The sequence below is a fragment of the Fringilla coelebs genome (genome assembly GCF_963513975.1).
Source record: "Fringilla coelebs genome assembly, chromosome: 16".
NCBI classification, from domain to species: Eukaryota; Metazoa; Chordata; class Aves; order Passeriformes; family Fringillidae; genus Fringilla; species Fringilla coelebs.
Window position 1 is genome coordinate 13930212 of NC_140042.1, and position 23245 is coordinate 13953456.

The 23245-nt window shown below is 46.3% G+C and overlaps 1 protein-coding gene across 1 annotated transcript; it reads right to left on the minus strand.

Moving 5' to 3' along the window:
• Positions 1-476: 476 nt before the first annotated feature.
• Positions 477-21180, minus strand: SLX4 (SLX4 structure-specific endonuclease subunit; the record flags this gene model as incomplete). Its single annotated transcript, XM_084216738.1, has 14 exons — positions 477-1767; positions 2369-2758; positions 2945-3047; positions 3912-6361; positions 7113-7282; positions 8525-8671; positions 11635-11717; positions 12968-13244; positions 14733-15046; positions 15917-16131; positions 17059-17274; positions 18913-19087; positions 19820-20059; positions 20814-21180. 14 exons carry the CDS (start codon positions 21178-21180, stop codon positions 1407-1409), a joined length of 5508 nt encoding a protein of 1835 aa, XP_084072864.1. The 3' UTR covers positions 477-1406.
• Positions 21181-23245: the final 2065 nt, after the last annotated feature.

Sequence of the window (23245 nt, forward strand, 5' to 3'; positions counted from 1 at the left end):
CACTTTGCGTTCCATCAGACATCTGACACAAAATCCTCCAGAAGAAATTTTATACTAGAACGATATGGAAAGGATTGCTCTCGTATTTATCCCTTCCATATAGAAACGCTGGCACTGTAAGTGTGGATCTGTTGGCCTGGCTGAGCCCGGGCACTGGGACATTCCTGTCCACAGGTGTTAGGAACCCCTTTGTTATTAGGAAAATAGGTTTCCCCAAGTCTTCTCCACTCCCAGTTGAAGTTTTTCAGAGTTCATGTTTAGGTTTTTTAGGCATAGGCTTCCCAGTCATGTTCTCACCCCATAGTCAAAGATGGGAAGAGTAGTCTAATTCAACAAAGTTCATGTTTTCTACACAAGCCTGTGTTTGTTTCCTGTTCCATATGAGAATGGACAGGATTTAAATTGTTTATTGTATATAATATAAATCAAAATCAAATTCTGTATAAAAAAAAAGTATGTCCGACATATACAAAGATCCCTAGAAATCTGACCTCTTTTTGTGTTCTGTCCCTATTTTTCGGTGAGCCTTTGCACATTCAGAACTGCCAGAAGAGACAGAAGTTAGAAAGTTGTTCTGAAGGTAAATATTCAATATATAAAATACAACAATTTAGGGTCCAAGACCTCTCCAGGAGTCCCAGACACTTTACAACTGGGACCAGTCCAGTTTGGCAATGGGACTAATCCAGGCAGTGGGTTTTGTTCAAGCTGTGACAAGTGCTGAAGAGTTCCAGTGCTCAAAACTGCTTAATATTTTCTTCAAGACATCTCTGCTGGGGGCTTTCCCATGACATGGGGTATCAGGGGCATTTTTGGGAGGTGTCACAAAGGGAACAGAACAAAGCCCTGCCCTGTTCTGCAGCCATTTGAGAAATAGATTTAGGAGTTTTAGTAGAGATTGCCAAGTGAAGCAAGAAAAAAAAGCCTTTTATGTATTTCCACAGCATTCCCTGCCTTAAAAATCAGCAGTGCAAACCGTGCTGAAGAGAAGATGGAAGTCACAGGAGTGTAAATGGGCAGTGCTTGACAGAGTGGATTGAATCCTGGAACGTGAAGGGTGAACCATTTCTCAGCCCAAATCCAGGGAATAGATCTTGGCACTGAGGGAAGCACCACACAAAGAGAAGTTGGGGACCTAAGATCTACTGGAAAAATGGGAAGAAAAGGCACAAGAGTCAAACTGGGTGAAAAGAGGTTGCAGGTGAGCCATGTGCTGAGGGCAGGGCAGCCATGGGGCGTTTGTGCAATGGGAGCAGAGGGCTGGCAATGGGAGTGCAGCTCAGGCCCATTCTCCTGGATGTCACCTGGGATCAGGCCACGAGGAGCAGCAGTGCTCCACCCATAGGAGCACCAGCTGGGAACAGGAACGGGGCTCTCCAGCTTGGCAGCAATCCAGTGCAGGAGTTTCAGCGGGTAGGGGTGGCCTTCACTCGGTATCGCCTTCTCTGTTTCCTGCTCTCCTTCCTTTTCTGCTCCTGCTCTTTCCGGGCTCTGGCCATGGTAGATGTGATGCACTGAGAATCCAGAAAGTCCAGCAGCTTTGCCTTGGAAATTTTAATGCCATTCTGTTTGAGCTCTGTGTGCAGATCAGCCAGCTCGATGGGCTCATAGAAGAGAATCCTGTTGTACAGGGCCGTGTTTGAGCGGATGTAGCACCTGATTGCCTCCAGCTTCTCCTCTTCCCGAGCTGCTGCTTGAGATGCTGGAAATTCCTCTTCCTCCTCCTCAGATGTAAAAGCACAGGTTTCAAATCCATTCACAAAGGAACTAAAAGCAGAATGAAACAGACCAGAGGTCAAGGAAACAACAGGCCAACAAGGACAGGACCAGAACTCCCCAAATCCCTCATAGTGAAGCCCTATGACTTCTCTCTGTGGGATCACAGACCCTGCACTACCAGCACCCACAAAATAAATGAGGCAGAACATGGCAGGGCTTCTGCAAACTTCCCATCCCAGCCAGGACAGGTCCAACTCACCCAGCCCAGAGCTGTATGGAATTTCTGGCTCCTGGCCCTTCCCTCCTGGCAGGTTCTGCCAAGGGGTGTTGTGCTGTCCTCTCCCAACTCCAGCTGCAGGTTTTCAGGCAGCATGGAGTGCTCCATGTCACTGACCTGCAGACCAGGCATACCAGATTTGGGCCTTGCTCATAAGCAGCCCTTTTATGTTCTCAGAATAGTTCAGTAGGAATTAGACTGAAAATCCAAAGCCTGTTTCTTTTGTAGGAGTGTGCTGACCTCCACATGACACACTCAAGGAGGTGGCAGGGCACCTGCAGGCCACAGGGACAGTCACCTCTGTTTGCCTCATTCCTACCTCATCTCTGTCCTGCACCCCTGAGTGTTTTGTGCAGGATTTCACTGCCTCACCTCTGTGAACCAAAGGAGATGTCACTTCCATCCACTGAAGAATGTGCCGACTCCTGGGACGCCGGGAGCTCCTCGCCATCAGCTTCCAGGGACACAGATGGCCTTTCCTGCTCTTTGGCTCCTCCTGGGTGATGTGTCACTTTAGCTCTGTCCTTGGGTGCGGCACAGCCTGTTCCATGGGATGCACCATCAGCCTTGACACGCTGCTTCTTCTTGCCCACAGGCCTCGCAGCCCGGCCTGCCTTCAGCTGCCTCGGGGACTTCTGGGGGAGGGGCTGGGAATAGGAGATTTCATCCTCAAAGTCAGAGTCCCCATCCTGGTGAGTGTACTGGAATATCTCCTTCAGCTTCAACACCATCTGGCGCTTTGGGAGAGCACGGACACCGAATCTGAAAGAGAAGATGGGAGTTTAGGTTACAGCTCAGCAAGAGGCTCAGGCCAGGAAGTGCAGCTGGAAAAGTGTGATGTGACCTCAGGAAGCCCTGGCTGGAGCTTCACCATGGCTCCCCTTCTTTCACACTGCCTGCCAGCAGGTACCTCTTGTAAAGAGCCATCCTGGGGGAGGTAATGCTTACTTGCTCAGCTCCTTCTTCAGCTGCGGGGTCTCCATGATGGAATAAGCTGGCATGGGTGTCACTGGAGTGCTGGGGGACCTGTTGTTCTCCTGACAGGAAGTTTCTGCAGCAGAATGAAATTACTGTGATGAGAATCAGTACAGAAAGGACTTCAAATGACTGGCAACTTCTCCTCTTAATGGCAGAAATCTAGTATTATCTAATAATTGTTTTATAAGCTGCTTTAGTTATTACTCAGCTTCATATTGGATAGAATAGTCAGCACTTTTTTTACCCCCCCTTAATCAGGATACTTGACTTTCATAGACTTTACATCAGAAAACAGTTTAAACTGGGACATATGTCACATCTGAAAATGAGGCCATTCAGGGCTTTGTTAGAACAGGCAACATTTAGAAAGCAGTTAAGACCATGTTTACTGAATTCTGTGCAGTGGTCCTTCTCCCAGGAAGCAGATTTCCTAACAGAGTCTTGATGCATAAAATTATTGAGCAAATCAAGCTACTGGGGTCTGGAGTTAGATACTGATTCAATTATGCCAGTTTACTGATACTGTGAAGCACAGCCAGTCTCACACATCGTGTTCTAATCACCCCTGAAACTAATCATTTAGTATGGCATAATTATTTAATTAGATACTGCAACATCAGTTACATTAATCCACTGGCAAGAAGGCTTGTATTTTGTTCTGCTTGGGTTGTTTTTTCTCTATCCATGAACCCACAGCTTCTGCAAGGAGCACTGTCACTACCAAAGGGCTGGTGACAATGAAACACTCCAGGAATCCCACATTTGGACAGGCTCTTTCCCACAGCAAATGCTCTTTGTGCCTGGCCCTGCCAACTGATTTGCTTCAGAAAGCCCAAAGACCCTTTCAGTGTGTCAAGTGCATCACAGGTAATATAATCACTAAAATAAAAGCAGTTTAACCTAGCCCAATAAATCTAGTATAAATACCAGCTCTCACCAGGAGTCTTGACAGGATCTGTCTGACAGGCCCCTGCTGCAGCTGCCAACCTCTGAGACAAAGGAAGAATTTCTGGAAGTTCATCTTCCTTCTCTTCTCCGTTCCAGTCATCCCAGATTTTGGAGTCCAGGTAACTGGCTCTGCTTCCCACTGATGAACATGGCTCAACAGGGCTCTTCTCAGGGCAGTGCAAAGTTGTTCTCCTGCCAGCAGGACTTCCTTGGAGAGGGGTGCTGCCCTGAATTCCCTGCACCTGGACTGGGCTCTCCCCCTGCTCCTGCCAAGAGCCAGGGCTGGGGCTGCTGGCCATGCTGGTCTTTGCATGGCTGACCTGGCTGCAGTTGTGGCTGTCACCTCTGGCTGGGGACAGATACCCAACGTGCCAGCAGTCATCAACAGGGATTGGGGGCTCCTCGCACAGCAGGACACTGCTACCTAGAGAAGGCAGACTTACTTCCCTGTCACTGTCCTCCAGCTCAACCACACTGACATTGATTTTATCTTCCAGTGGCTGCTCCTGGCACGGAGGCACCAGTGTGGGTAAACCTGAGATATTGGCACATTTGCCTTCCCTGTTGGTGTGGCCAGGGGAGAGGAGAACTGGATCTACTGGAGAAACTGGAAGGGGGTTCTTGGAAAAGGATTCTGCTGTTGGGCTGCTGGGTGGGCTCCTTCCACTGGTCAAGTTCTCCATAGGCAAATGTTTGTCTGACAATGTTGTTTCATGAACTTTTATTAAATTTCCAGCCATTTCGTGGTTACTATTATCTGCTGCTAAGTTCTTTGTGCTGAGTTTAGATCCTGGACCCTTTAAAGAATTAATACTTGTGACCAGAGTCTGTGTTGAGAAGCTTCTGCTTTTGCTCAGAACTGGTGTTCCTGGCACAAGCCAGGAGCTGTCTGTGCCTGGAGACATTTCATTACTGAGCCTCTTCCCAGGGCTCAGGTTTGGACTCTGTTTGATCTCTGTACAAGCACCTGTTTGTCTACTGAGAGGAAATTCAGGGAACACCTTCACATCACCACTTACACACGCTGTGTCTGTATTGCCACATGAGACCTGGGCTGACCTCTGCTCTGTTTCAGGGACTGATGAGTTATGGTCAGGTTTTGGTATCTCAGGACCATGTTCCATGTCTGTACATTTCAGGTGCCCAGGGACTTCCATTTCCTTCAGAGCAGAGTCAGACTCTGGCAACTTCTTGCCCTGTTGTAACTCCACTTCCTCATCAGAAGAAGATAAAACAATAACATCACCCTCCTTGATCCAGTGAGCTGCAGCATCCTGAGTCCTGCCTGGTGATGACACCACTGAGACATGTGTGTGCTTGTTTGATTCACTGTGAGGAAGCTCTGCTGGAGAAACTGTGATCTCATTTTTTGATGTAGCACCCAGCTCCTTGGCTTTCTGGGAGTGTATTTCATAAGATGGGAATGATTTTTCCTTTTTGTTTTGCTTTGGTGTTGACACATGTTCCCTGGCAAACTTTCCCTCTGATTTTGGAGATGCAGGTGAAGAGCCAAGAGCAGGAAAAAGGGACACACAAAGCTGAGGAGTTGGACTCCTACAAAATCCATTCTTACATGGAGAGCAGTCTTTTCGTGACTCGCTGAACAGAAGCGAATCATAAAGCCCAACGTGTTTTTCACTAGGGGATTTTCCTGATTCTTTGGTAACTTCTTTCACTGGGGAAGGCTCACAGTGATACCCCTGAGAGGCAGAAAACAAATGTTCATAGCTGTCATTTATATCAGTATCACCCTGGAAACCAGGATACTGCTCTTCACAGTGATCTGCCTTGTCATGTGAGACCTGAGGTGACCTGGAATCCTTCACATCCTCACATCCCCCAAGAGCCCCTCCTTCATTAGCACCATGGGAAGTTCCCTCCCATTTCTGAGGTTCACTGTGGTGAGGCACAATAGAGGTCTGTGGATCATTCATGCTCTTGCACCTCTGCATCTTCTCTTCTTGTGCAGACAAGTCACATTTAGATCTTTCCACACCACTGCCATCCCTCAGATCTTCGAGGCTGTTGCTTACTGAAGCAGATTCAGGTCTCTTTACCTCTTCCTGCTCAGTTTGCTGGTTTCTACCTTGGACTGCCTCGGTGTCACTGGAGATGCTGCAGTCTGTTCCCCTGCTCACCCCTCTTTCACCCTGAGCCATCTTTCTCTGAGTTGCAGCAAACTCGTAGATTTCCTCCAGCTCTTGTTCTCCCACCTCACTGTCATCCTCCTTCTGGCACTCAGGGCTCAACATAGCTACTTCTTCCTCATCTTCACCCACCCACACTGACTTCAAGAGGTCTTGGAAGTTTTCAGCTCTGTCTTCACAATCTTCATCATCCCTCACAGAGATAAGATCATCTTCTGAATCCACTCCGGAGGACACCTGGCTCTCTCCAGTGCTGCTTTCACACTCTGCCATCAGTTCCCTCACACCAAACCTGCAGGGATACAATAGTAACATTAGTATTTCCTCCTCCAGTATTTCTTCACCATTTGGCTGTCAGATCACTTTTGTGAGTTTTGTAAGGAATTTACATGAAAATGTTGACTTTCCTAAGATGTACAAGATCCAGTGTACTCCTAAAATTCCAAATGCACTTTTCCAGGTGTCACTCACATGAAAGTATCAGGCACATTCTTCCTTTTCTGTCTTTGAGACTGACTACACTAAATCCCCTTGGCAATGGGAAAGTCCCATGGAATGGCTGGGGCTGGGTAATATCTGCCATGTGCAAGATTCCTGGCTTTTTTGAGTGACAGGGCACCTCTCTATATACATTTGGCAAGCCCCAGCCATGTCCCACCCATATCTCAGCAACTGCTCCTGTTTCAAGCTCTTAGTGCATGCCTAGGACCACGACTGAGAGCGTGGCTGACTCAACACATTAAAGCCTGAGCATCCAGGTGAAGTGTTGTTGTTCAGATGAAGTGAGAATCACAGAATTTGTGCTCATCATCTTCAACATCAGCTGCCAACAGACATCCAAGACAAAACTCAGCCACAGTCTGCTGAGCATATACTGAACACAGAAACTCTCACACAGGTTTTCAACTGAGGGCAGGATGTTCTTATGGGCAAGATCCGTTTAAGATGTAGCAAAGGACCACGGAATTTGTGAAACTGCAACGGAGGATCTCAAACTGGGGCTGAAAGCCTGAAGGGTTCCAAGCCATGCTCAGGGTACACACCTGGCAGCCAGAGCCTGCAGCTGGGGCCGCAGCCCAGCAGGGAAGTTGGTGTCAGCAGCATAGAGGTAGCGCAGGAAGGCAGCCACGGCCGGCGCTGACACATCGCTCAGCAGCACCCGGTGCGTCGGCGCAGCCCCGTCCTCCTCCACCAGCAGCCCCTCGCTGTGCACCTGGGGCAGAGAAAGCAAAGTCTGTTTACTAATAAAGCAACACAACACCTACATTCATCCTTGTTCCCATCAGCTCCTTCCCTTCACTCGTGCCCAGCCCAGGGACCAGGATGCCAAGGTGGGGCAGTTATGCAGAGCTCCCTGTGGAACAGGCCAATTCCTTCCTGACCCTATGGCTGTTAACTTTACTTGCCTTAGTCACATATATGAAAGGTGGTCTTAGAGTTCTCCACTTAGTTTTGCAATCAAATTACTTCCCAGCCCAATTTTCATCTACACCTCTGTATGAGCTTCATCTGGTCTGTTTGAATTTACCTGGAAGCTGCACAGGAGCAGGCTGGGCGCTATTCAACCTAAAATGCTCTGAGAACATAAGAACTCCCTCACTAGCCTTGCAAAAAGCACAGTCAGTGCAGGTACCTCCAAAGCAAGAGTGACAAAACCTCTGTGTAGATTATTTTAAAGTATTTCCCAGAAACTTCCCTGTTCACACTTCCCAGCCTCAGTGACAGGCAGGACACACCAAGATGGACAAGGCGGGCTGTGCTTGCACAGGGACAAAAATGCAAGGGCAAGAAGTACTTTGAAAGCTTCCTTCTGTTATTATGGTATTTTTTTGAAAAATCCCTTTGCTAGGATTTTTCTCCTGAGAAGCTGCGTAGTCTCAGGAAAGAAATGTAAACAATAATTATCTGATTGTGGTCTGGAGATTGTTTACCAACAGGTACATCTTTGATTAGTTCCATGAGAATTGTTTTTAATTAATGACCAATCACAGCCAGCTGTGTCAGACTCTGAGGAGTCAGTCACAAGCTTTCATTATCATTCTTGTTTGACATTTTGATGTATCCTATCCTTTCTCTTTCTTTGGTATAGTTTTAGTATATAATTTCTTATAGCATAATATAATATCATAAAATAATAAAGCAACCTTCTGAAAACATAAAGTCAAATTTTCATCTCTCACCTCATCCTAAAAACCTCACACCACCACATCCTTCATTGCTCATGGGTGGAATGCAAGGATCCCCACAGCCTCCCTGAATAGGATGAAGCAGCACATCTTTCACCACTTTGTCAGGATTTATTCTGGTCTCCTAAGCTGAAACACCACTGCAGTTCCTGAGGCGATGCCATTAAGGCCAGCAGTGTTGTGTGCTGGTTTGGGGCTCTGGCTGGCTGTGGGATGGGGCAGTCTGGGCTCTCCTGAGCAGGAGCAGAAGGAATGCCAGCAGCACTCACAGCCTGAGCCGCCGCCGGACAGCGCGCGTACAGCACGAACAGGTGGGCGTAGAGGACCTCCCCACTGTCCACCTGGAACTGGACATCACTCAGGTGGGGGTTGTTGACCATGGCACCAAAATCTTGAGCCAGCAGCCCGAGAGAGGACTAGGACACAGAAGGAACACAAAGACAGGTGTTATGTTACAGATGTCAAACACTTTCCCAGAAAAATAAGAAGGGAGTGATCCAGTTTATCAGCACTGCTGTGCTGTGGGCCCAGCCTGGACACACCACCTCTGCCTCCTGAAGGCAATCATCAGCTTTATGAACTTTATGGTCTTCCACAGGACAAGCACACAAGTCTAACAGACTTTCCTGCTCTGTTTTCCTCTACTTTTACTCAGCCTTCCCATTGTGGAGAAAGGGCAGTTGTGTTGTCTTCTGCTGTACTTGTGTCACAGCACATTATCACCCTCAGACCTCACCACGTTTCCTGCTGTGGTCTAGCCACAGCCTATAGCTGGCCTCTTGATTTACTGCCTCCCACCACAATTTTAGCAAACTGTAATTTCCACTTCAATAGATTTGAACTCAATTCACTAAAATCAGGATAAGAGGAAAGAGGGTGACTCTTTCTTCTCTCTTTTCACTCTCTGACAATGATAGCAGAGAAGAGCAGCTCTGCAACAAAGGGGCCCCCACAGATGAAGGCATCCAGTTCAAAGGAATTTATGAGCATGCTATTGAAACATCTTTTGTAAATTCCACTCCATTTTAAAAAAGAAACACAAGTTTTATTACAATTCCAAACCCCTGGCTAGAATTCTGGGGAGGGCTGAGTTATCTGTGGCTGGTTATGGTGACGGTAAGGTCAGGCTTGGGGTACGCTGCCAAAGACAGCAAGGATGGCAAGACAGCTCCTCTGGAGCTGCTCCCAGGCAATCTCCTGAAGACTCAGATCCCTCCTAGTGCTGCAGCTCAGGAGGTGGCCCTGGAGCACTTCAGAGAAGTTTGAAACACCCTCAGATCACAGCTGGGTTGAGAAACTGCTTAACTGCACGTGAAAACCAGTTTATGGTTAACACCCTAATCATTGACCTTGTGCTTTTCAAACCTACTGCAAGTTTTATTCCAGGGAACATCTGGAGGACATGCAGTTCCACCTGGAACAACACAGCTCTTCATTTTCTTAGCAGGTTTCTACATTAGCAGTGGGCTGTGGAGCGCCAACCTTTCGACTTGCTCCAGCCAGCAGGAATTAGCAGCACACACCAGGACACTTCTCCCAGCCTTCATAGGTGGGCTAGGAAACATTCTGCAGGTTGTGGCAGTGCTGTGGACTGATCTCCAAAGGGAAGACAGGAAACTCAGTCTGGAAACTAATCTGACTCCTCTTGTTTTCTTATTCTTGGCAGGTGGGATACCTGTGAGGCTGCTCTGGGGCTGCCAGCAAACACAGGCTCCAGATGTGACGTTCCAGGCAGCGAGCCCAGAACAGCTTTCCTGCTGGTCCTAAAATTATCAATCAAGAATGGGGAAATTAAACAAGACCAGAAACCTCCTGGCTGCTCCATTCTCTGTGCAAGGCAAAGAAACTGGCCAGAGGGCAGCTCTGAGCAGGTATGAGCTGTGTGCTGGAGAACACACCAGAACATTCTCTCCTGCTGAGGAGGCCACTGAGACTGGACCCCACTGATGTGACCAAGGGTTTTCAGCACAGGGGGGGTGTTATAAATGCAATGAGTGCATTTCCTCCACATGGTTACACTGTTTGTGCTCATATAAAGCTCAAATCTCTCCCACTGGCAATCCAGCTCTCCAAGAACACTTCAGTGGCTCAGGAAAACTATAATGGAAATGAACAGACTCTGAAAAAATGACCAAACTTGTTTTGCTGGGAGCAACTGAGTTTCGACAACAGTGTGAGAACAGTTTCTGTATTGCTAAAGGCCTCTGGTTTAATAGAAAAAAACAAGACCTTTTCTGGCTAAGGACTTCTTTTTTTTAACACTCCCAAAGAATATCTAGAGTTTCTGTACCAAGCAGCTGGGATCCTCAAGTTTAATACCAATTCTCAGCTCAAGGAACTGTCTCATTTTAGAAGTATCTTAATCCTTTAAGCACAATATGAAAGTATGTTGTCAGAGCATCAAAATTTATCCAGCACCAAAATGTACTTCCTTTCAGGGCATGATTATTTATTATCAAACAAAAGATAGTAAGTTTCATCAGATAAAGCAGATGACCTTGGTAAAAAAATGAATTAGTTTTACTTTGTATGGCAATGAATTGAATAAAACTGATTATACATTCATGGAAAATTACACATGCCCTGGTGCATGTGGGATAAGATGACATCTACAGAACACCACAGGCTTGATAAAAAAAATCATCTGTGGCTTACTAGGCTGTGTTTCTCACTCAGTCACCATAGAGCACACCCTGATTTTCAAACTAGATCCTCTGTGCTCTCACAACTGAGGGTTTTCTACACCAAACCCTTTAAAAGCTCAATTAGCAGCAAAACCTGCTCATCTTCCATGGCCCTCAGCACATTCCATCATCTACCAGGCCTTTATGGCAGGATCTAGTACAAGTCAAGCAGTCCTTGCAATAATTCCCCTTCCCACTGCAGGACACAGCACGGGGAGGAAGGAGCTCCACTCAGAACCAGCCAGAGCTGGGTGTGAGCCCAGAGGGAGCAGCAGCAGCTCTCTCTCTCCTGGGCTGCTGCCAGTTTTCTCCTGGATAACCTGGGCATTAAAGCAAAGTACTGCATAACATTCTGCAGCTGCATCCCTGCTTCCTGCCCCCAAACACTCTCAGTGCTACAGCTCCCTAACCTGCACAGCCTGGCCTTCTGTTCCCTGGCATTTAAATCTGCTCTCATCTGGTAGGACAAGAACTGAAAAATCCCCAGGATCTCATGGGCATGCATGGAACACCCCAGGTGTGCTGATCTCACCTGTGCCCATGAGGAATCCTCAAGTCACTGTGAACTTTAAGCACCACTTTGTTTCTAGATAGGAATGGGAGATATTCCACATTTCTTTGAATTGCACAAAGGCAACAGTTTTTAATTGTTATAGATGAATATATAAAGAGTGGAAAAAAAAGGTTATCCTTACTCTTTTACTGTTGCTCCTGAGGAGGCTCTTCTTCTTGGATGGGGGCACAAAGCCACTAAGTGGAGGATCACTGGAAGTCAGTTCTTCTCCTCAGGGAAGAAAATGCACATCACAAATCACATACAACCTCCTTGTGAGACAGAATGATCTAAGAACTCCTAAGAGGATCCTTGCTGTGACAGCTGATGGGACCAGGCTGGCTGGGCTGAAGGCTCAGCCTCTCCCTCATGGCTTTTTGCAGGGCTTGACTCTGGGTTGTGACAGGCTGAGGGTACCTAAGCACCATTTCACTGTTATTTATATACATTAAAGGGACCATTTGCTGCAGTTGAGCAGGGGAAGAGAGGAGTATTATATCCAAGTGCAAATGCAGACAGGTGAGCTTAGGAACCATGTTCTCTTTCACAGATGAACAGGAGACACAATAGATTCTGCTGAAGAGCCAGAGCACTTTAAGGGGTACCACTGCCCTCAAAATGTGCAGTTGTGCACCACATGCAACTGTGACTGGGGACATTAGAGAGCTGCCCACAGAGGAATTCCAGGTGTTGTATTTTTTCAACCCTGAGTAGGCACAGATAAACTCCAGGTTTGTGTAATCGATGTCCAACACAAAATCATCCCTCTTGTGCATCTCTCATCCAACTGTCTCAAGACCTGAAAAGACAGTGCACAGAACAGAAAGGCTGTCCAGGTAGAATCATGGAACCACAGACTGGTTTGGGTTGGAAGGGACTTTAAAGCCCATCCAGTCCCACCCCTGCTATGGGCAGGGACCTTCCACTATCCCAGGTTGCTCCAAGCCCCATCCAGCCTGGCCTTGGGCACTTCCAGGGATCCAGGGGCAGCCACAGCCGTGCAAGGGCCTCAGCACCCTCACAGGGAAGAATTTCTTCCCTATATCAAATCTGAATATAACCTCCTTCAGTTTGAAGCCAATCCCCCCTGTCCTATATGTCCTTGTGAAAAGTCCCTCTCCAGCTCTCTTGTATGCCCAAGATAAGCAGGAATGAAGATTTTGTTTCAGCGGTTGAACACATCCAGGCTCCCTCCTGGCAGAAAATACTTTGATTTTTTTTTTAATTTTAAACAAAATTTAGTATCTGCTGTCCAGGAATTCTCTTAAAAGCTGGGATTTATGAATCATTTCAGAAATATCAGGTTGATTGTATCTACATCTCACTGCAGGAAAATGTGCCCCCACAATATCACCTCTTGGATCAACACCAACAACCTGTGGGTGCTGCTGTCTCTCTGACTCAGCCCAGCCACAGCCTGGCTCTGTGTAGCTGAAGGAACAAGAGGCAGGGCTCACAAAGCTGCCAGAACTCACCTGGCTGCTCTGCTGTCTGAACACGGCCAGTGTCAAGGTTCCACTGAGTAAGGGTGAGTCCTTCCCTGGCCAAGTCCACCAGGTCCTGCAGGGTCTGAATGTCCTGGCTTGGGGATAAAAGCTGCCCATCTCTTTCAGGATGTGGCCTGGATTCATCAGAAGTTTGGCCTCCAACCTTTGTGCAAGTGGGTTCCTGAGAACTGAGGTCAGGCTGAGTTTGCTGGGATGCTTTTGGCTGATGAGATCCCACTGATGGCTGAAGGTTCTCTGGCTCATTCTGATCAAGTGAGGAGGAAAAAAAGACACCAATAAATTAGGTCTTGTTTCATGTATTTGCAAAGCTCAGAGTACAGTATCTACTTCATACTCCTGAAACATCTATGAAGGATCACAGAGCATTGTCCAGGTACAGGGGATTCTGAGGAACAGCTCTCTGCAGTTCTATGAAGGACTCTCCAGAGATAAGGCAGCTCTGAACAGAAGAAAGAAAACTACAATGGAAAATGCAGAAAAGTTGGTTTCTCCAGGAGCATGTCTGTGCAGGCAACTGCCAAGCAGACAGAAAGGATGGGGGAAATGCTCCCAATTCAGCATCTAAATATTTAATTATAGCTGGAGTTCCTGGCAAAAGTCACAGCTGAGGCTCTCCAGGTGCTTCTGTTCCGAGTCCTGAAACGCTTCTGCATTTTTACATTTTACATGTAACTAAATCAAACTTACACCTTGGAGTGGGTATTTTCCAGGTTTGGTCTTTGTTTCCCAAAAAATTCTTTTTCTCATTTATTTCTAAGTAAAAATAGTTCAGCCATTTCTGTGAATGGAAAGAATCAGAGGAAAAACACACTCTTGCCATGATTTTAAAGACCTTCCTGCTTTTTATTTTTAAACTTCTCTGGCAGTTTCTGGCTTGAATGAAAGGTCAAAACTTCCTAGAATTGAGTCCCTCCTCTCCAGCCTCAACCTGCAACAAGCCAGAGAAACATTGAGATTTGACTAGAGAAGAAGTATTAAATAAAATACCAAATATGCACAGTAGATTTTGAACACGTGTTTTGAGCACCAAACACTTCTTCAAGAGAACAAAGAGGGAAGATAGAGAAGTGTTATCCTTCTTGGAGAAAAGAGACTGAAAGAGCTTTGTCTGTTTCTGTGGGCATTTTTTATAATAATACAGAGCACTGGAAGAGGCAGATCCAGGTGGAACCAAAATGAAAGAGTGGAACTGAGACCTGGACCAAAGCTCACATGCAGCAGGAGGATGCACAGGGGAAGCCTGAGTGTAAATGCTTTGCTGTTCAACTCCAGGCACTCCCACCTTCTCTGTGCTAGCAAATATCTGATTTCAGTTTAAATTTTTCTCCCCAGTCCGTTTTGAGTGCAACATGGGCAAAGTTCACACTAAAAATGACCAGAAAGAAGTGCCAAGTGCCAACAAAAACAAGAGCCAAGCTGCTGTAAATATGGACAAACTAATGGCACAATGAGCAGGATGGGATCCCTTTACTCTGTTCCCATCCATTTTACTTTCTGAAACTCAAAAACCAGGGTAACGTGAACCTTGTTCTCCTCTCCAAAAGGCAAAAATGAAAGTTCAAGATCCTCAAACCTTACTGGGTAAGACCAGGGGAGAACAGGTCACGGGCAGTGAGTGTGCAGAGAGAGGGGATCACTGGTCTACATTCCAAATCAGGAAAACAGAAGGGATACAGGACAAGTAGCAAAAACCAGGGCACACACATATCAGACAAGGACAACAGAGCCCCACCTGCACAGGCTTCCATGGTACAATTGGAGGGGATAAGGCTGCAGTGTAGAATGATTCAGGGTCACAGGGTCCTGTCAGAGCACTGATGTTCCATAAAAAGCATTTCTTGGCTTTGCACAACGGCATGAGCCACGCTGCTTTTCCAGATTCATCCTCCAGAATCCTACTAATGGGCAGCTGAGGGGTGGGAGGGAATTCCACCTCTTCTGTCAGCATCATGGCTACTCTCTCCTGGATCCTCTTGTGGACCTTCTCTGGGTCCTGGAGCAGCAGAGGTGGAGGAGCACTGGTGCCTTTCCTACGCCTTTTTTTCTCTTTAAAAAGAAAAGGAACCCAAGTAAGAAAACAGCTGAACACACAAGGCAGAGGAGATCAACACAGCAGCTTCTTCAGTGCTGTAATCAGTGACAAGCAAAAGGCATGGGAACACAACCCCAAGATTGTGCAAGGTAGACCAAAACCTCACATGGCCCTTACAGGAGAAATTAACTCCTCCAACACACCCATGAAGGGTCCTTTTCTTGTGTTCTGGTCATGGGTGATATCAAACCACAGCTCACACAAACACTGGGCAACTTCCTTTTGGAAATGCTGTGTCCTACTACCTTTGCCTTACTAATGCCCAGCCCCAAATTCAACTGGGAGCTCCAATGGGCAGGAGCAGGGTTGTGAAGAGTGAAGTCTCCCCTGTGGACAGCTCTCAACCCTCTCCCCTCTCCCCAAAGGCCTATCTAAACCCTTCTGCACTCTGGAATGGTGAGGTCCTGCTCAGTACTGGACACACATGGCACTGCAGAAAGGACAAAGTGATATGAGATAATGCTGAAAAAGCTGCATTAATCCAGGCTGCAGCAGGAGGAACAGGAAAAGAATCTACCACAGGAGAAATAACAATCATATTTTTATATTATTTCTCCTCACTTCCACAGTTTACAAGAAACAACAGCTTAAGACTATTTTACATATTCAAAAGAAAAAATCAGTGAAAAAAAGCACAGGATGGACATCCTGCTGTCATTCTTGACTGTATCTGAATACTGCATACTGTTGAAGCTCTGACAGCTTAAACAAACCAGAAACAGGGCTGTCATCCCTCCTGCATCCAACAAGGAAGTTTTGGTGGAGAGCAGCCCCATTACTCTGCAATACCACAGCCTCAGACACTAACTTGCTGTAACACATACCTGATCCTGGCTTCCATTTGATTGGGAAAGCAGCCACTGCTTTCACATTTGTAACTGATTTTGCTTGTTCCTGCTTTTCTTGCTCCAACAGCGAGCGTGACATTGCCATGGCAACCTGCAAATCTTCATCCTTGGGCTCCATTTTGGCCCTCTTCTGTGTTTTCCTCAAGTCCTCGTTGGAGGCGCCTTTCCGCTTTGCCCTGCTGGGCTGATTGCTGAAATCCAAGAATGCAGCAGGAAGCCCCAGTTAATGTGGCTGGATCAGAGACAACAATCACTGACTACTCCAGAGCAGCTGTTCCATTTGCTCAGAGAGATTCCCATGTCAAGCATAATAAAAACCATTCAGTACTTTCTTTCCTAGCAGAGAGCAAAGGATTTATCATTCATGGAATTTAGAGCAATTTACAGAAGTCTTATTTTGGGATGTAAGCATCTGCTATCTCTACCTTGAATGACTTTTTCTACCAAAGGGGAACAAACAAGTTGAAGCAGGGAGAAAACCAGATCACCAGAAAATGCTTTCCCACCCCTCTGCTTGCATAGAGAACAAGCAATGGTCCTCCTTTGGCACAACAGGACCCATAAGCCCCTCCACAAACTCACTCAGGCACCACTTGGGGCACTCTGAAGATTCTGCTCAAAGCGAGCAGCTCTGTACCAAGCACATTCCGAAACATCACATCTGCTTCCTCTTTGGCTCAGGATGAAAGGATGTTCCCAGGACAGCCATGAACTGAGGAGCTGAGGCACTGGCACCACAGATGTCAGGAAAGGCTCCCCACTCATACTCTGTGGTTCACTCAAAAGCTCAAACACACCCATTCAGCTTTGCTGAGCAATTGCCTCACAGAGCACAAATCATTCTGACAAACCACTGGAAGGTTATTTACTCCCCATTTTGCTCCTGCCTGCTGGCTTTTAAAGTCATCCACCACCTGACCTCTTCTGAGAGAAATTCAGATGATTTCTCCAACTGACTGCCACATCCTCCTCACTGGGTCATGGCTCTACTCGACCTGCTCTGGGCTCAGGGTTCCCCCAGTGTGTGAGTCAGCCTTGCATTTACTGCTCTTCCCAACCTCCAACACCTCTCAGCCCAAAGGAAGCAATCAGCATTTTTTTTTTTCCTACCAGCTTACCTGGGACACTGAAAAGCTGCATCACCAAGAGTGGCCACCTGCAGCTGCACTGCCTGAAGCAGCAGGTTAGGAGGCACATCCATCTCCACAGCACAGCGTTTCAGGTGGCTGACTCGGCTCTGTGGGGTTTGGAACTGCTTCCCACAGATGGGACACTCAGGGACCACTGGTTTGCTGCAGGATGACACCTGGGCTTCTTCCATCTCATCCAGACACCTGGGAGACAGTGGCAAAGCTTACCTATGGAGACTTTCAAGGGTCCATGCTAAGACTGAAGCCATTCATATATTAATATTAACACTGACATTATCAATAGAAAGCACAATCACTTCTAATATCTGTAACAGCCATGAACATCCACTAAAGGAACAAGAACTACGTGCCCACTGCTGTGATGAACACATGGAACAGTTACATGGAGATAATGGTCTCAGAGGCACATCAAAAACATATTGCTCAAAGGCAAGTGCAGTGGATAATTTCAGAATCATAAAATCCCACATGGTTTGGGGTAGAAGGGACCTTAAAGGACATCTTGATCCTAGGCAGGGACACCTTCCACTAGAACAGGTTATTCCAGCCCTGCCTTGAACATCTCTTGGAATAAGGAGACCACAGCCTCTCTGAACAACACACTTCATGTGTGTCCATCACCTAATCCCTCTTCCTGCACTCATTTTAACATTCCAGCTCATTTATAAACCCCTGTTAACAGAAAAGGAGCAGCTGAATTGACACCATGCTCCAGAGTGCAGCATGATGAACTTCAAATAACTTCTGGCAGGCCAAAACGATGTAAAAATTTGTACTTGTTCTTTTTCTGCTCTTTCCAAAGAGATTCAGGGTATAAAATCCTGGCTCTGCAGGACCTGTTACAGAAGTCACTCCGTGATACACAGGGCTGTGCTAGAGACCATTCAGCACTGATGATTACTGGTGTATCAGTGCATCTGTCCATCTACAGCTTCACTCTTGGGATGAAAGCTGCTATCAAAAATCCCTGGCTAATATAACCTTGTAATCTCAACACATGATTACATGTGAATAGTTCAGAAAGCCTGACTTTCCAAAAAACATATCTAGCCCTGTCACTGTTTTATAGCTTTCGTCCTCTCAAGCAGCACAAATTGTCTGAAAACAGAAACAAGAGTAACACCTAGAAAGCTGCAGGTGCAAAGAAGCCTGATCAATGGGAGCCAGTCAGAAACATGATGCAGGACTGGACAATTTACATCACTCCTGCTATCTGGAAGTGCTTGAATTAAGAATTTAGTAATTCAAATGTGTTGTTTCTGATACTTTGTCAACAGAAAAGCACAGTTTCAATTTCCAGAGAGATGCCTGTAAATAGTATATTCTGTTTGACTTTTATCACTAAAGAAATTGTTAAATGAAGGGCAGTAATTACAATTGAGTCATCCCTCTGAGTAGCACCACATTTCCCTCAGCAAACACCTCAGATACAGTGACATACCAGATGTCCTTAGGTGAATTTTAGCAAAACAGAGGAAACACAACTTCGTTGGCTGAAATCAGTAGATCTTAAAATTTGCATTAGGGAGTCATTACTAATGGAATCACTAAGGTTGGAAAAGACCTTTGACATCACCAAGTTCTTTTACAATGGCAGCTGCTCTGCCACACTGCTAATGAAAGCAGATTTGGCGGGGCTACACACATGCAGAAACCCTGCAGGGCAAGGCAATCAACTTCTGCTTTCACACCAAAATGACTCCTTAATTCAAGCCTTAAAGACCCTTAAGCAGAATCCCTGCTCCCACTTTCTCCCCTGGCTGGGCTGAGTGAGGAGTCTCTGGGGGCTGGCTGGAGGGACAGGTCCTGCTGGTGTCTGACCTGTTGACGTGCTGCTCTCGCCGCAGGCTGTTCATGGCTGTGAGATCCTTCTGGCAGATCTGACAGAAGAACAAGCCTGCATCCTCCAGGCTTGCCAGGGCTTCCTCCTTGGATTCCTGCTGAAGAGCCAAAGCCAGAGCACCGTCGTGTTCCATGGATGGGAGATGCTGGGTATCTGGCAAAGAAGGCAGAGATGATGTAAGATGGAAAACTAAATCCTGGATGGAAGGTGAGAAACTGGTACACTTGTCATTATTAAACTAGACACACAAAAATTCATTGCAATCTTTCTCTTGCATCTTCACACCTGATCTCCACCAGGAAAGGTACAACCTGCTCCTTTCCAACACTCCAAGACTGAACCAGCCCAGGAGCAGGAGGTGACAATCACATGTCAGGGACAATGAAGGGACAGCTTTGGCCGAAGTTTCTGGGGAAAATGGAATTTTATACATCAAATAACACAGCAGGTTTTCATGTCCATATAGAGCTAACAGGGACTTGATCTATAAAGAACCAACCAGAGTAAATTTGCTGTGAATTCCATTTATCAACACAGAACATACCACCTTAGAGAGTGCTTGGAGATGTACCAAAGATGGAGCTACCTAACACTGTCCCAAGGGAAGAATGACCAAGTTCACTGATCCTGTTGGAATTTCAACCTGGTTCCAAAAAGACAATTATTCCTCTAGAATTTACATGAGTTAAATTCAGCCTTAGAGAAGAGCTGGGAAAAAAGTATGGATAATCCTTTAACAAAGTTTTCTCAGGGATCTGAGTGATTTGCACAGCAAGCCACTAGGCCAGCCAGGAACAAAGCCCGGGAATCCAGGACCGCTCCTGAGGCAACCATTCTCACCAGGCACTCATTCTGCACACACCAAAGCCAAAAGGAGACACGTACCATCCTCAGGAGGCTTCTGCTCCTGGCTCCTGGCAGGGAAATCCCAGCTGGCTGCAGCGTTTGGCACACTCCCATCCGAGCTGTGCTTCAGCTGCTCGGGTGCCACCCTCTTGAACTGCTGCATTCTCTCCACCACCAGCTCTGCCACCCGCACCTTGGGAGTGGGTGAGGAGCAGAGTCCTGGAGGAGTAGCAGGAAGGAAGGCTAAGGTAGTCTGGGAACAGCCACTTGGAGCATTTACTAGAGGGGGAGAAAACACCAGTTTTACCAGGCAGTTTTAAATACACGCTGAGAGCTGCTGAGAGGCCCCTCCCTGACAGCAGCCTGGGCCAGGCTCAGCTCTGCAACAGCCACTCTTGGAGAAGTGAACAATTTGTGTAGCCACAGTAACAACACTGGGGTTCTGTGCTACAGGGGCATTTAGAGACCTCTGTGTCCCTTTTATAGGCAGGAGTATTAAGGAAGCCTTGCAGGGTCTCCAGCAGGGACATGGAAGGCAGTCCCACAGCCCTGCTCTCCAGCATTCCCACCATACAATGTCCCATTCCTGACTGACCCAATTGATCAGTTTAGGGACCTCCATCACTGGTGACTGCATTCTGGCCATCACGTGTAACAGCACTGAAGGACTAATCCTTTATGAATTAATCCAACACCTTTCTTAGATCATTCATGTTTTTGCCCTTGACAACATCCAGTGACAACGAAGCACCGAGTGAAAAAGCACCACAATATACACTGAGTTTGCTTCTAGATGATCTGAGAGGACTTTTCTCAGCTCTGATACTGCAAAAAACAGTAAATAATCACTGGCCAACAAATCACTTTGTACCAAGGCTTCACCTTACTGAGGGACATCTGCCTGCAGCACAGGTGCAAGCTTTCTAATAGTGCTGTGCATCCCCTCTGGATGGATTTCTGAAAACCTCCACTGAGCTACAGAGTCCTTCCAGTCCTTGCCTATCTTCTGTTTGAACAGCTTCAGGTCACTTACCTGTCAGAGATCTCTGACTACACTCAGTGGTCCCTGTGCTCAGCTGGCTGGCAGGGAGAGGGCTTCTTGCTCCATCCCCCTGTGCAGTCTCACCACTACAGGCTGAAGCATCACCATCTTCTTCGTGCACCAACGTTTGCTCCTTTGGACCCAGATTTTGAAGGAAGTTTTTCTCCTTCACTGCTGGTAAGTTATGATGGGTTTGGCTCTTAGCAGCAGCTTTGCCTCTTCTTAATTTGCTTCGTGTTGTGGTGCTCTTTGGTCTGTTCTGAACCCTCTTTGTTGCCTCGGCATCCCCAGCCTTTTTCTTTGCCCCACTCAAAATATTTGCCCACAACTCTTTAAAATCATTGTCCTGTTCATCCATTGGCTTTCCAGGAACACTGTGAGGACTGGAGGGCAGGGGGAAGCACCAGAATCAGTTCAGATTTGCATCAGCCCTGCCAGCACCTCAGAGATGTCCATTCTCCAGACTCCAATGGGGTCACCAGACACAGGCGGCACTTCCAACAGTTCATTCTTCCACACTTAATTCACATTCAGCAGAGCATGTTTTCTCTCCAAGGACCTCACCTGCTTTCACAAGCTGGTTCTTCAGAAGACTCTGGATCATAAGTTAAGGCACCTCAGTTTGTGCAGAGCACGTGTAGGGTCATCATGGTAAGCTACAGAGCTTCAGAGAGACACTTATGAAAGCCCTTAAACAAAGAAACAAAAGCAAGTGGTCATGCACAATGGTACAGGCAGATGCACTGTGAGACAATGTGCAAATTGCTGAAGGAGAAGAGAATTTGCATGAAATACTAAGATTAGAAACAGCACATACTGACCTCAAAGAGTGTCCCTATAATTGTACTACAGACATGCCCAAGCCACATCAGCAAAGGAGAGGAGAGATTTTAAAACAGGTATCTGCTATGGGGTAGATTTTTGTCTTGGATCTCTGGATTCAGACAGTCCTTCTGCTATACAACATTCCTACTTATATTTATATAGCACAAGACCAGCAAATGCAGCAGGGAAAAAGCCCCATCCTTCAGCTCATGCAGTGATTCTGGAGTGTTGAACTCTGCTTTGAGACACTACAGTTTCAGAGAAGAGAGCCCAACCTCATTTGGAAAAGTAAATAAATGGAGTTTCTGGCACTTCAGAAGGGGTTTTAGGACAAGTCAGAGAACAATTCCATTAAACACGTTCACCTTTTCTCTCCTTTTACTTTCACTGTTACTCACTTAGGATTAGCTCTCCTCCTCCTGCTGAATTCTTCTCCCGAGTATTCAATAAACCACAGCACTGATCATGTTTCCCAAACTGCTGTCACATATATGAGGCAAACAGACTCAATAAATGGTATTTTTAAATAAATTTCTTAATCTTTTCAGCTACAGCAAGACCAGCAGTACTAGGCAGGGATTACCTGGAACAGCACTGGGTACAGTATCCAGATGGAAATGCCATCAACTCCCAGGCAACATTAAAACTAGAGCTCTATTCTTACATGTTTTCATTGTCCTCTTCTTCCTAGTCCTGAGTTCATGATGGTTCTGGCTATTTTACCAGGGGTTTTTATTGCTCTCAAAACCTACTTCTTTCAAACCTAAACCAGAGTGTTTCACTTGGAATAGCAGCAGCTGTGGTCCAGTTACTCCAGTAAAGCTCTGGGCACAGAAAGACTCTAAAAGCAGGAAAAACACATGGGGGATTGTTTTCTCAAATGGCTTGGCTGCAGACATGAGAGGCTGAGGAATGCTGGTTACACACTTCCATGGGTCAGCCTTTCCTATAAGCAATTACAGATGTTAATGGATTATTTATTTTAAACTCAGGCACCCAGACCTGCAGAGGATTTTGCTGTGAATCTTGGAGTAATTTTCTGTTAGAAACAAAGGTTTTATGTAGCCAGTTCATAAATTTACTTTTTCTGGACAGAACACTGAAGTAGTTATAACTGTAAATTGACCATTTTCTTCTAAGGAGGAGACAGCATGTGGAGAAGTCCCAAATCTCACATCCTACATTGCTTTAAATACCTCAGACACATCTGTACTGCTGGATTATTTATGGTGAGTTCCTGATAATAAACTTTGAAACAGAGCAGCAGTTTGGCATTTGCTATCAAAATTCAGTGTCCCAGGCAGATCAGATCAAACACACCTATGATGCAAAACTAAGAATTTATCTGTATTACTCCTCCCTTTCCAGACCCACAGGTTCCTAGTCTGTTCAACATCTCAGTATTTCTGAAGTTGCTGCCCCTAATAACCAGCTTTGGCACCAGTTTATTGAGCTCATGAAGTAATGGCTTTGAAAGTAATTTCTTTCAGTATAATATTCAATTCATATTGGATGATTTTAGGACTCATCAAATCACAAATAAAATAATCAGCAGCACTTACATGTTCACTGAGATGCCAAATCTATAGCCCAACTGT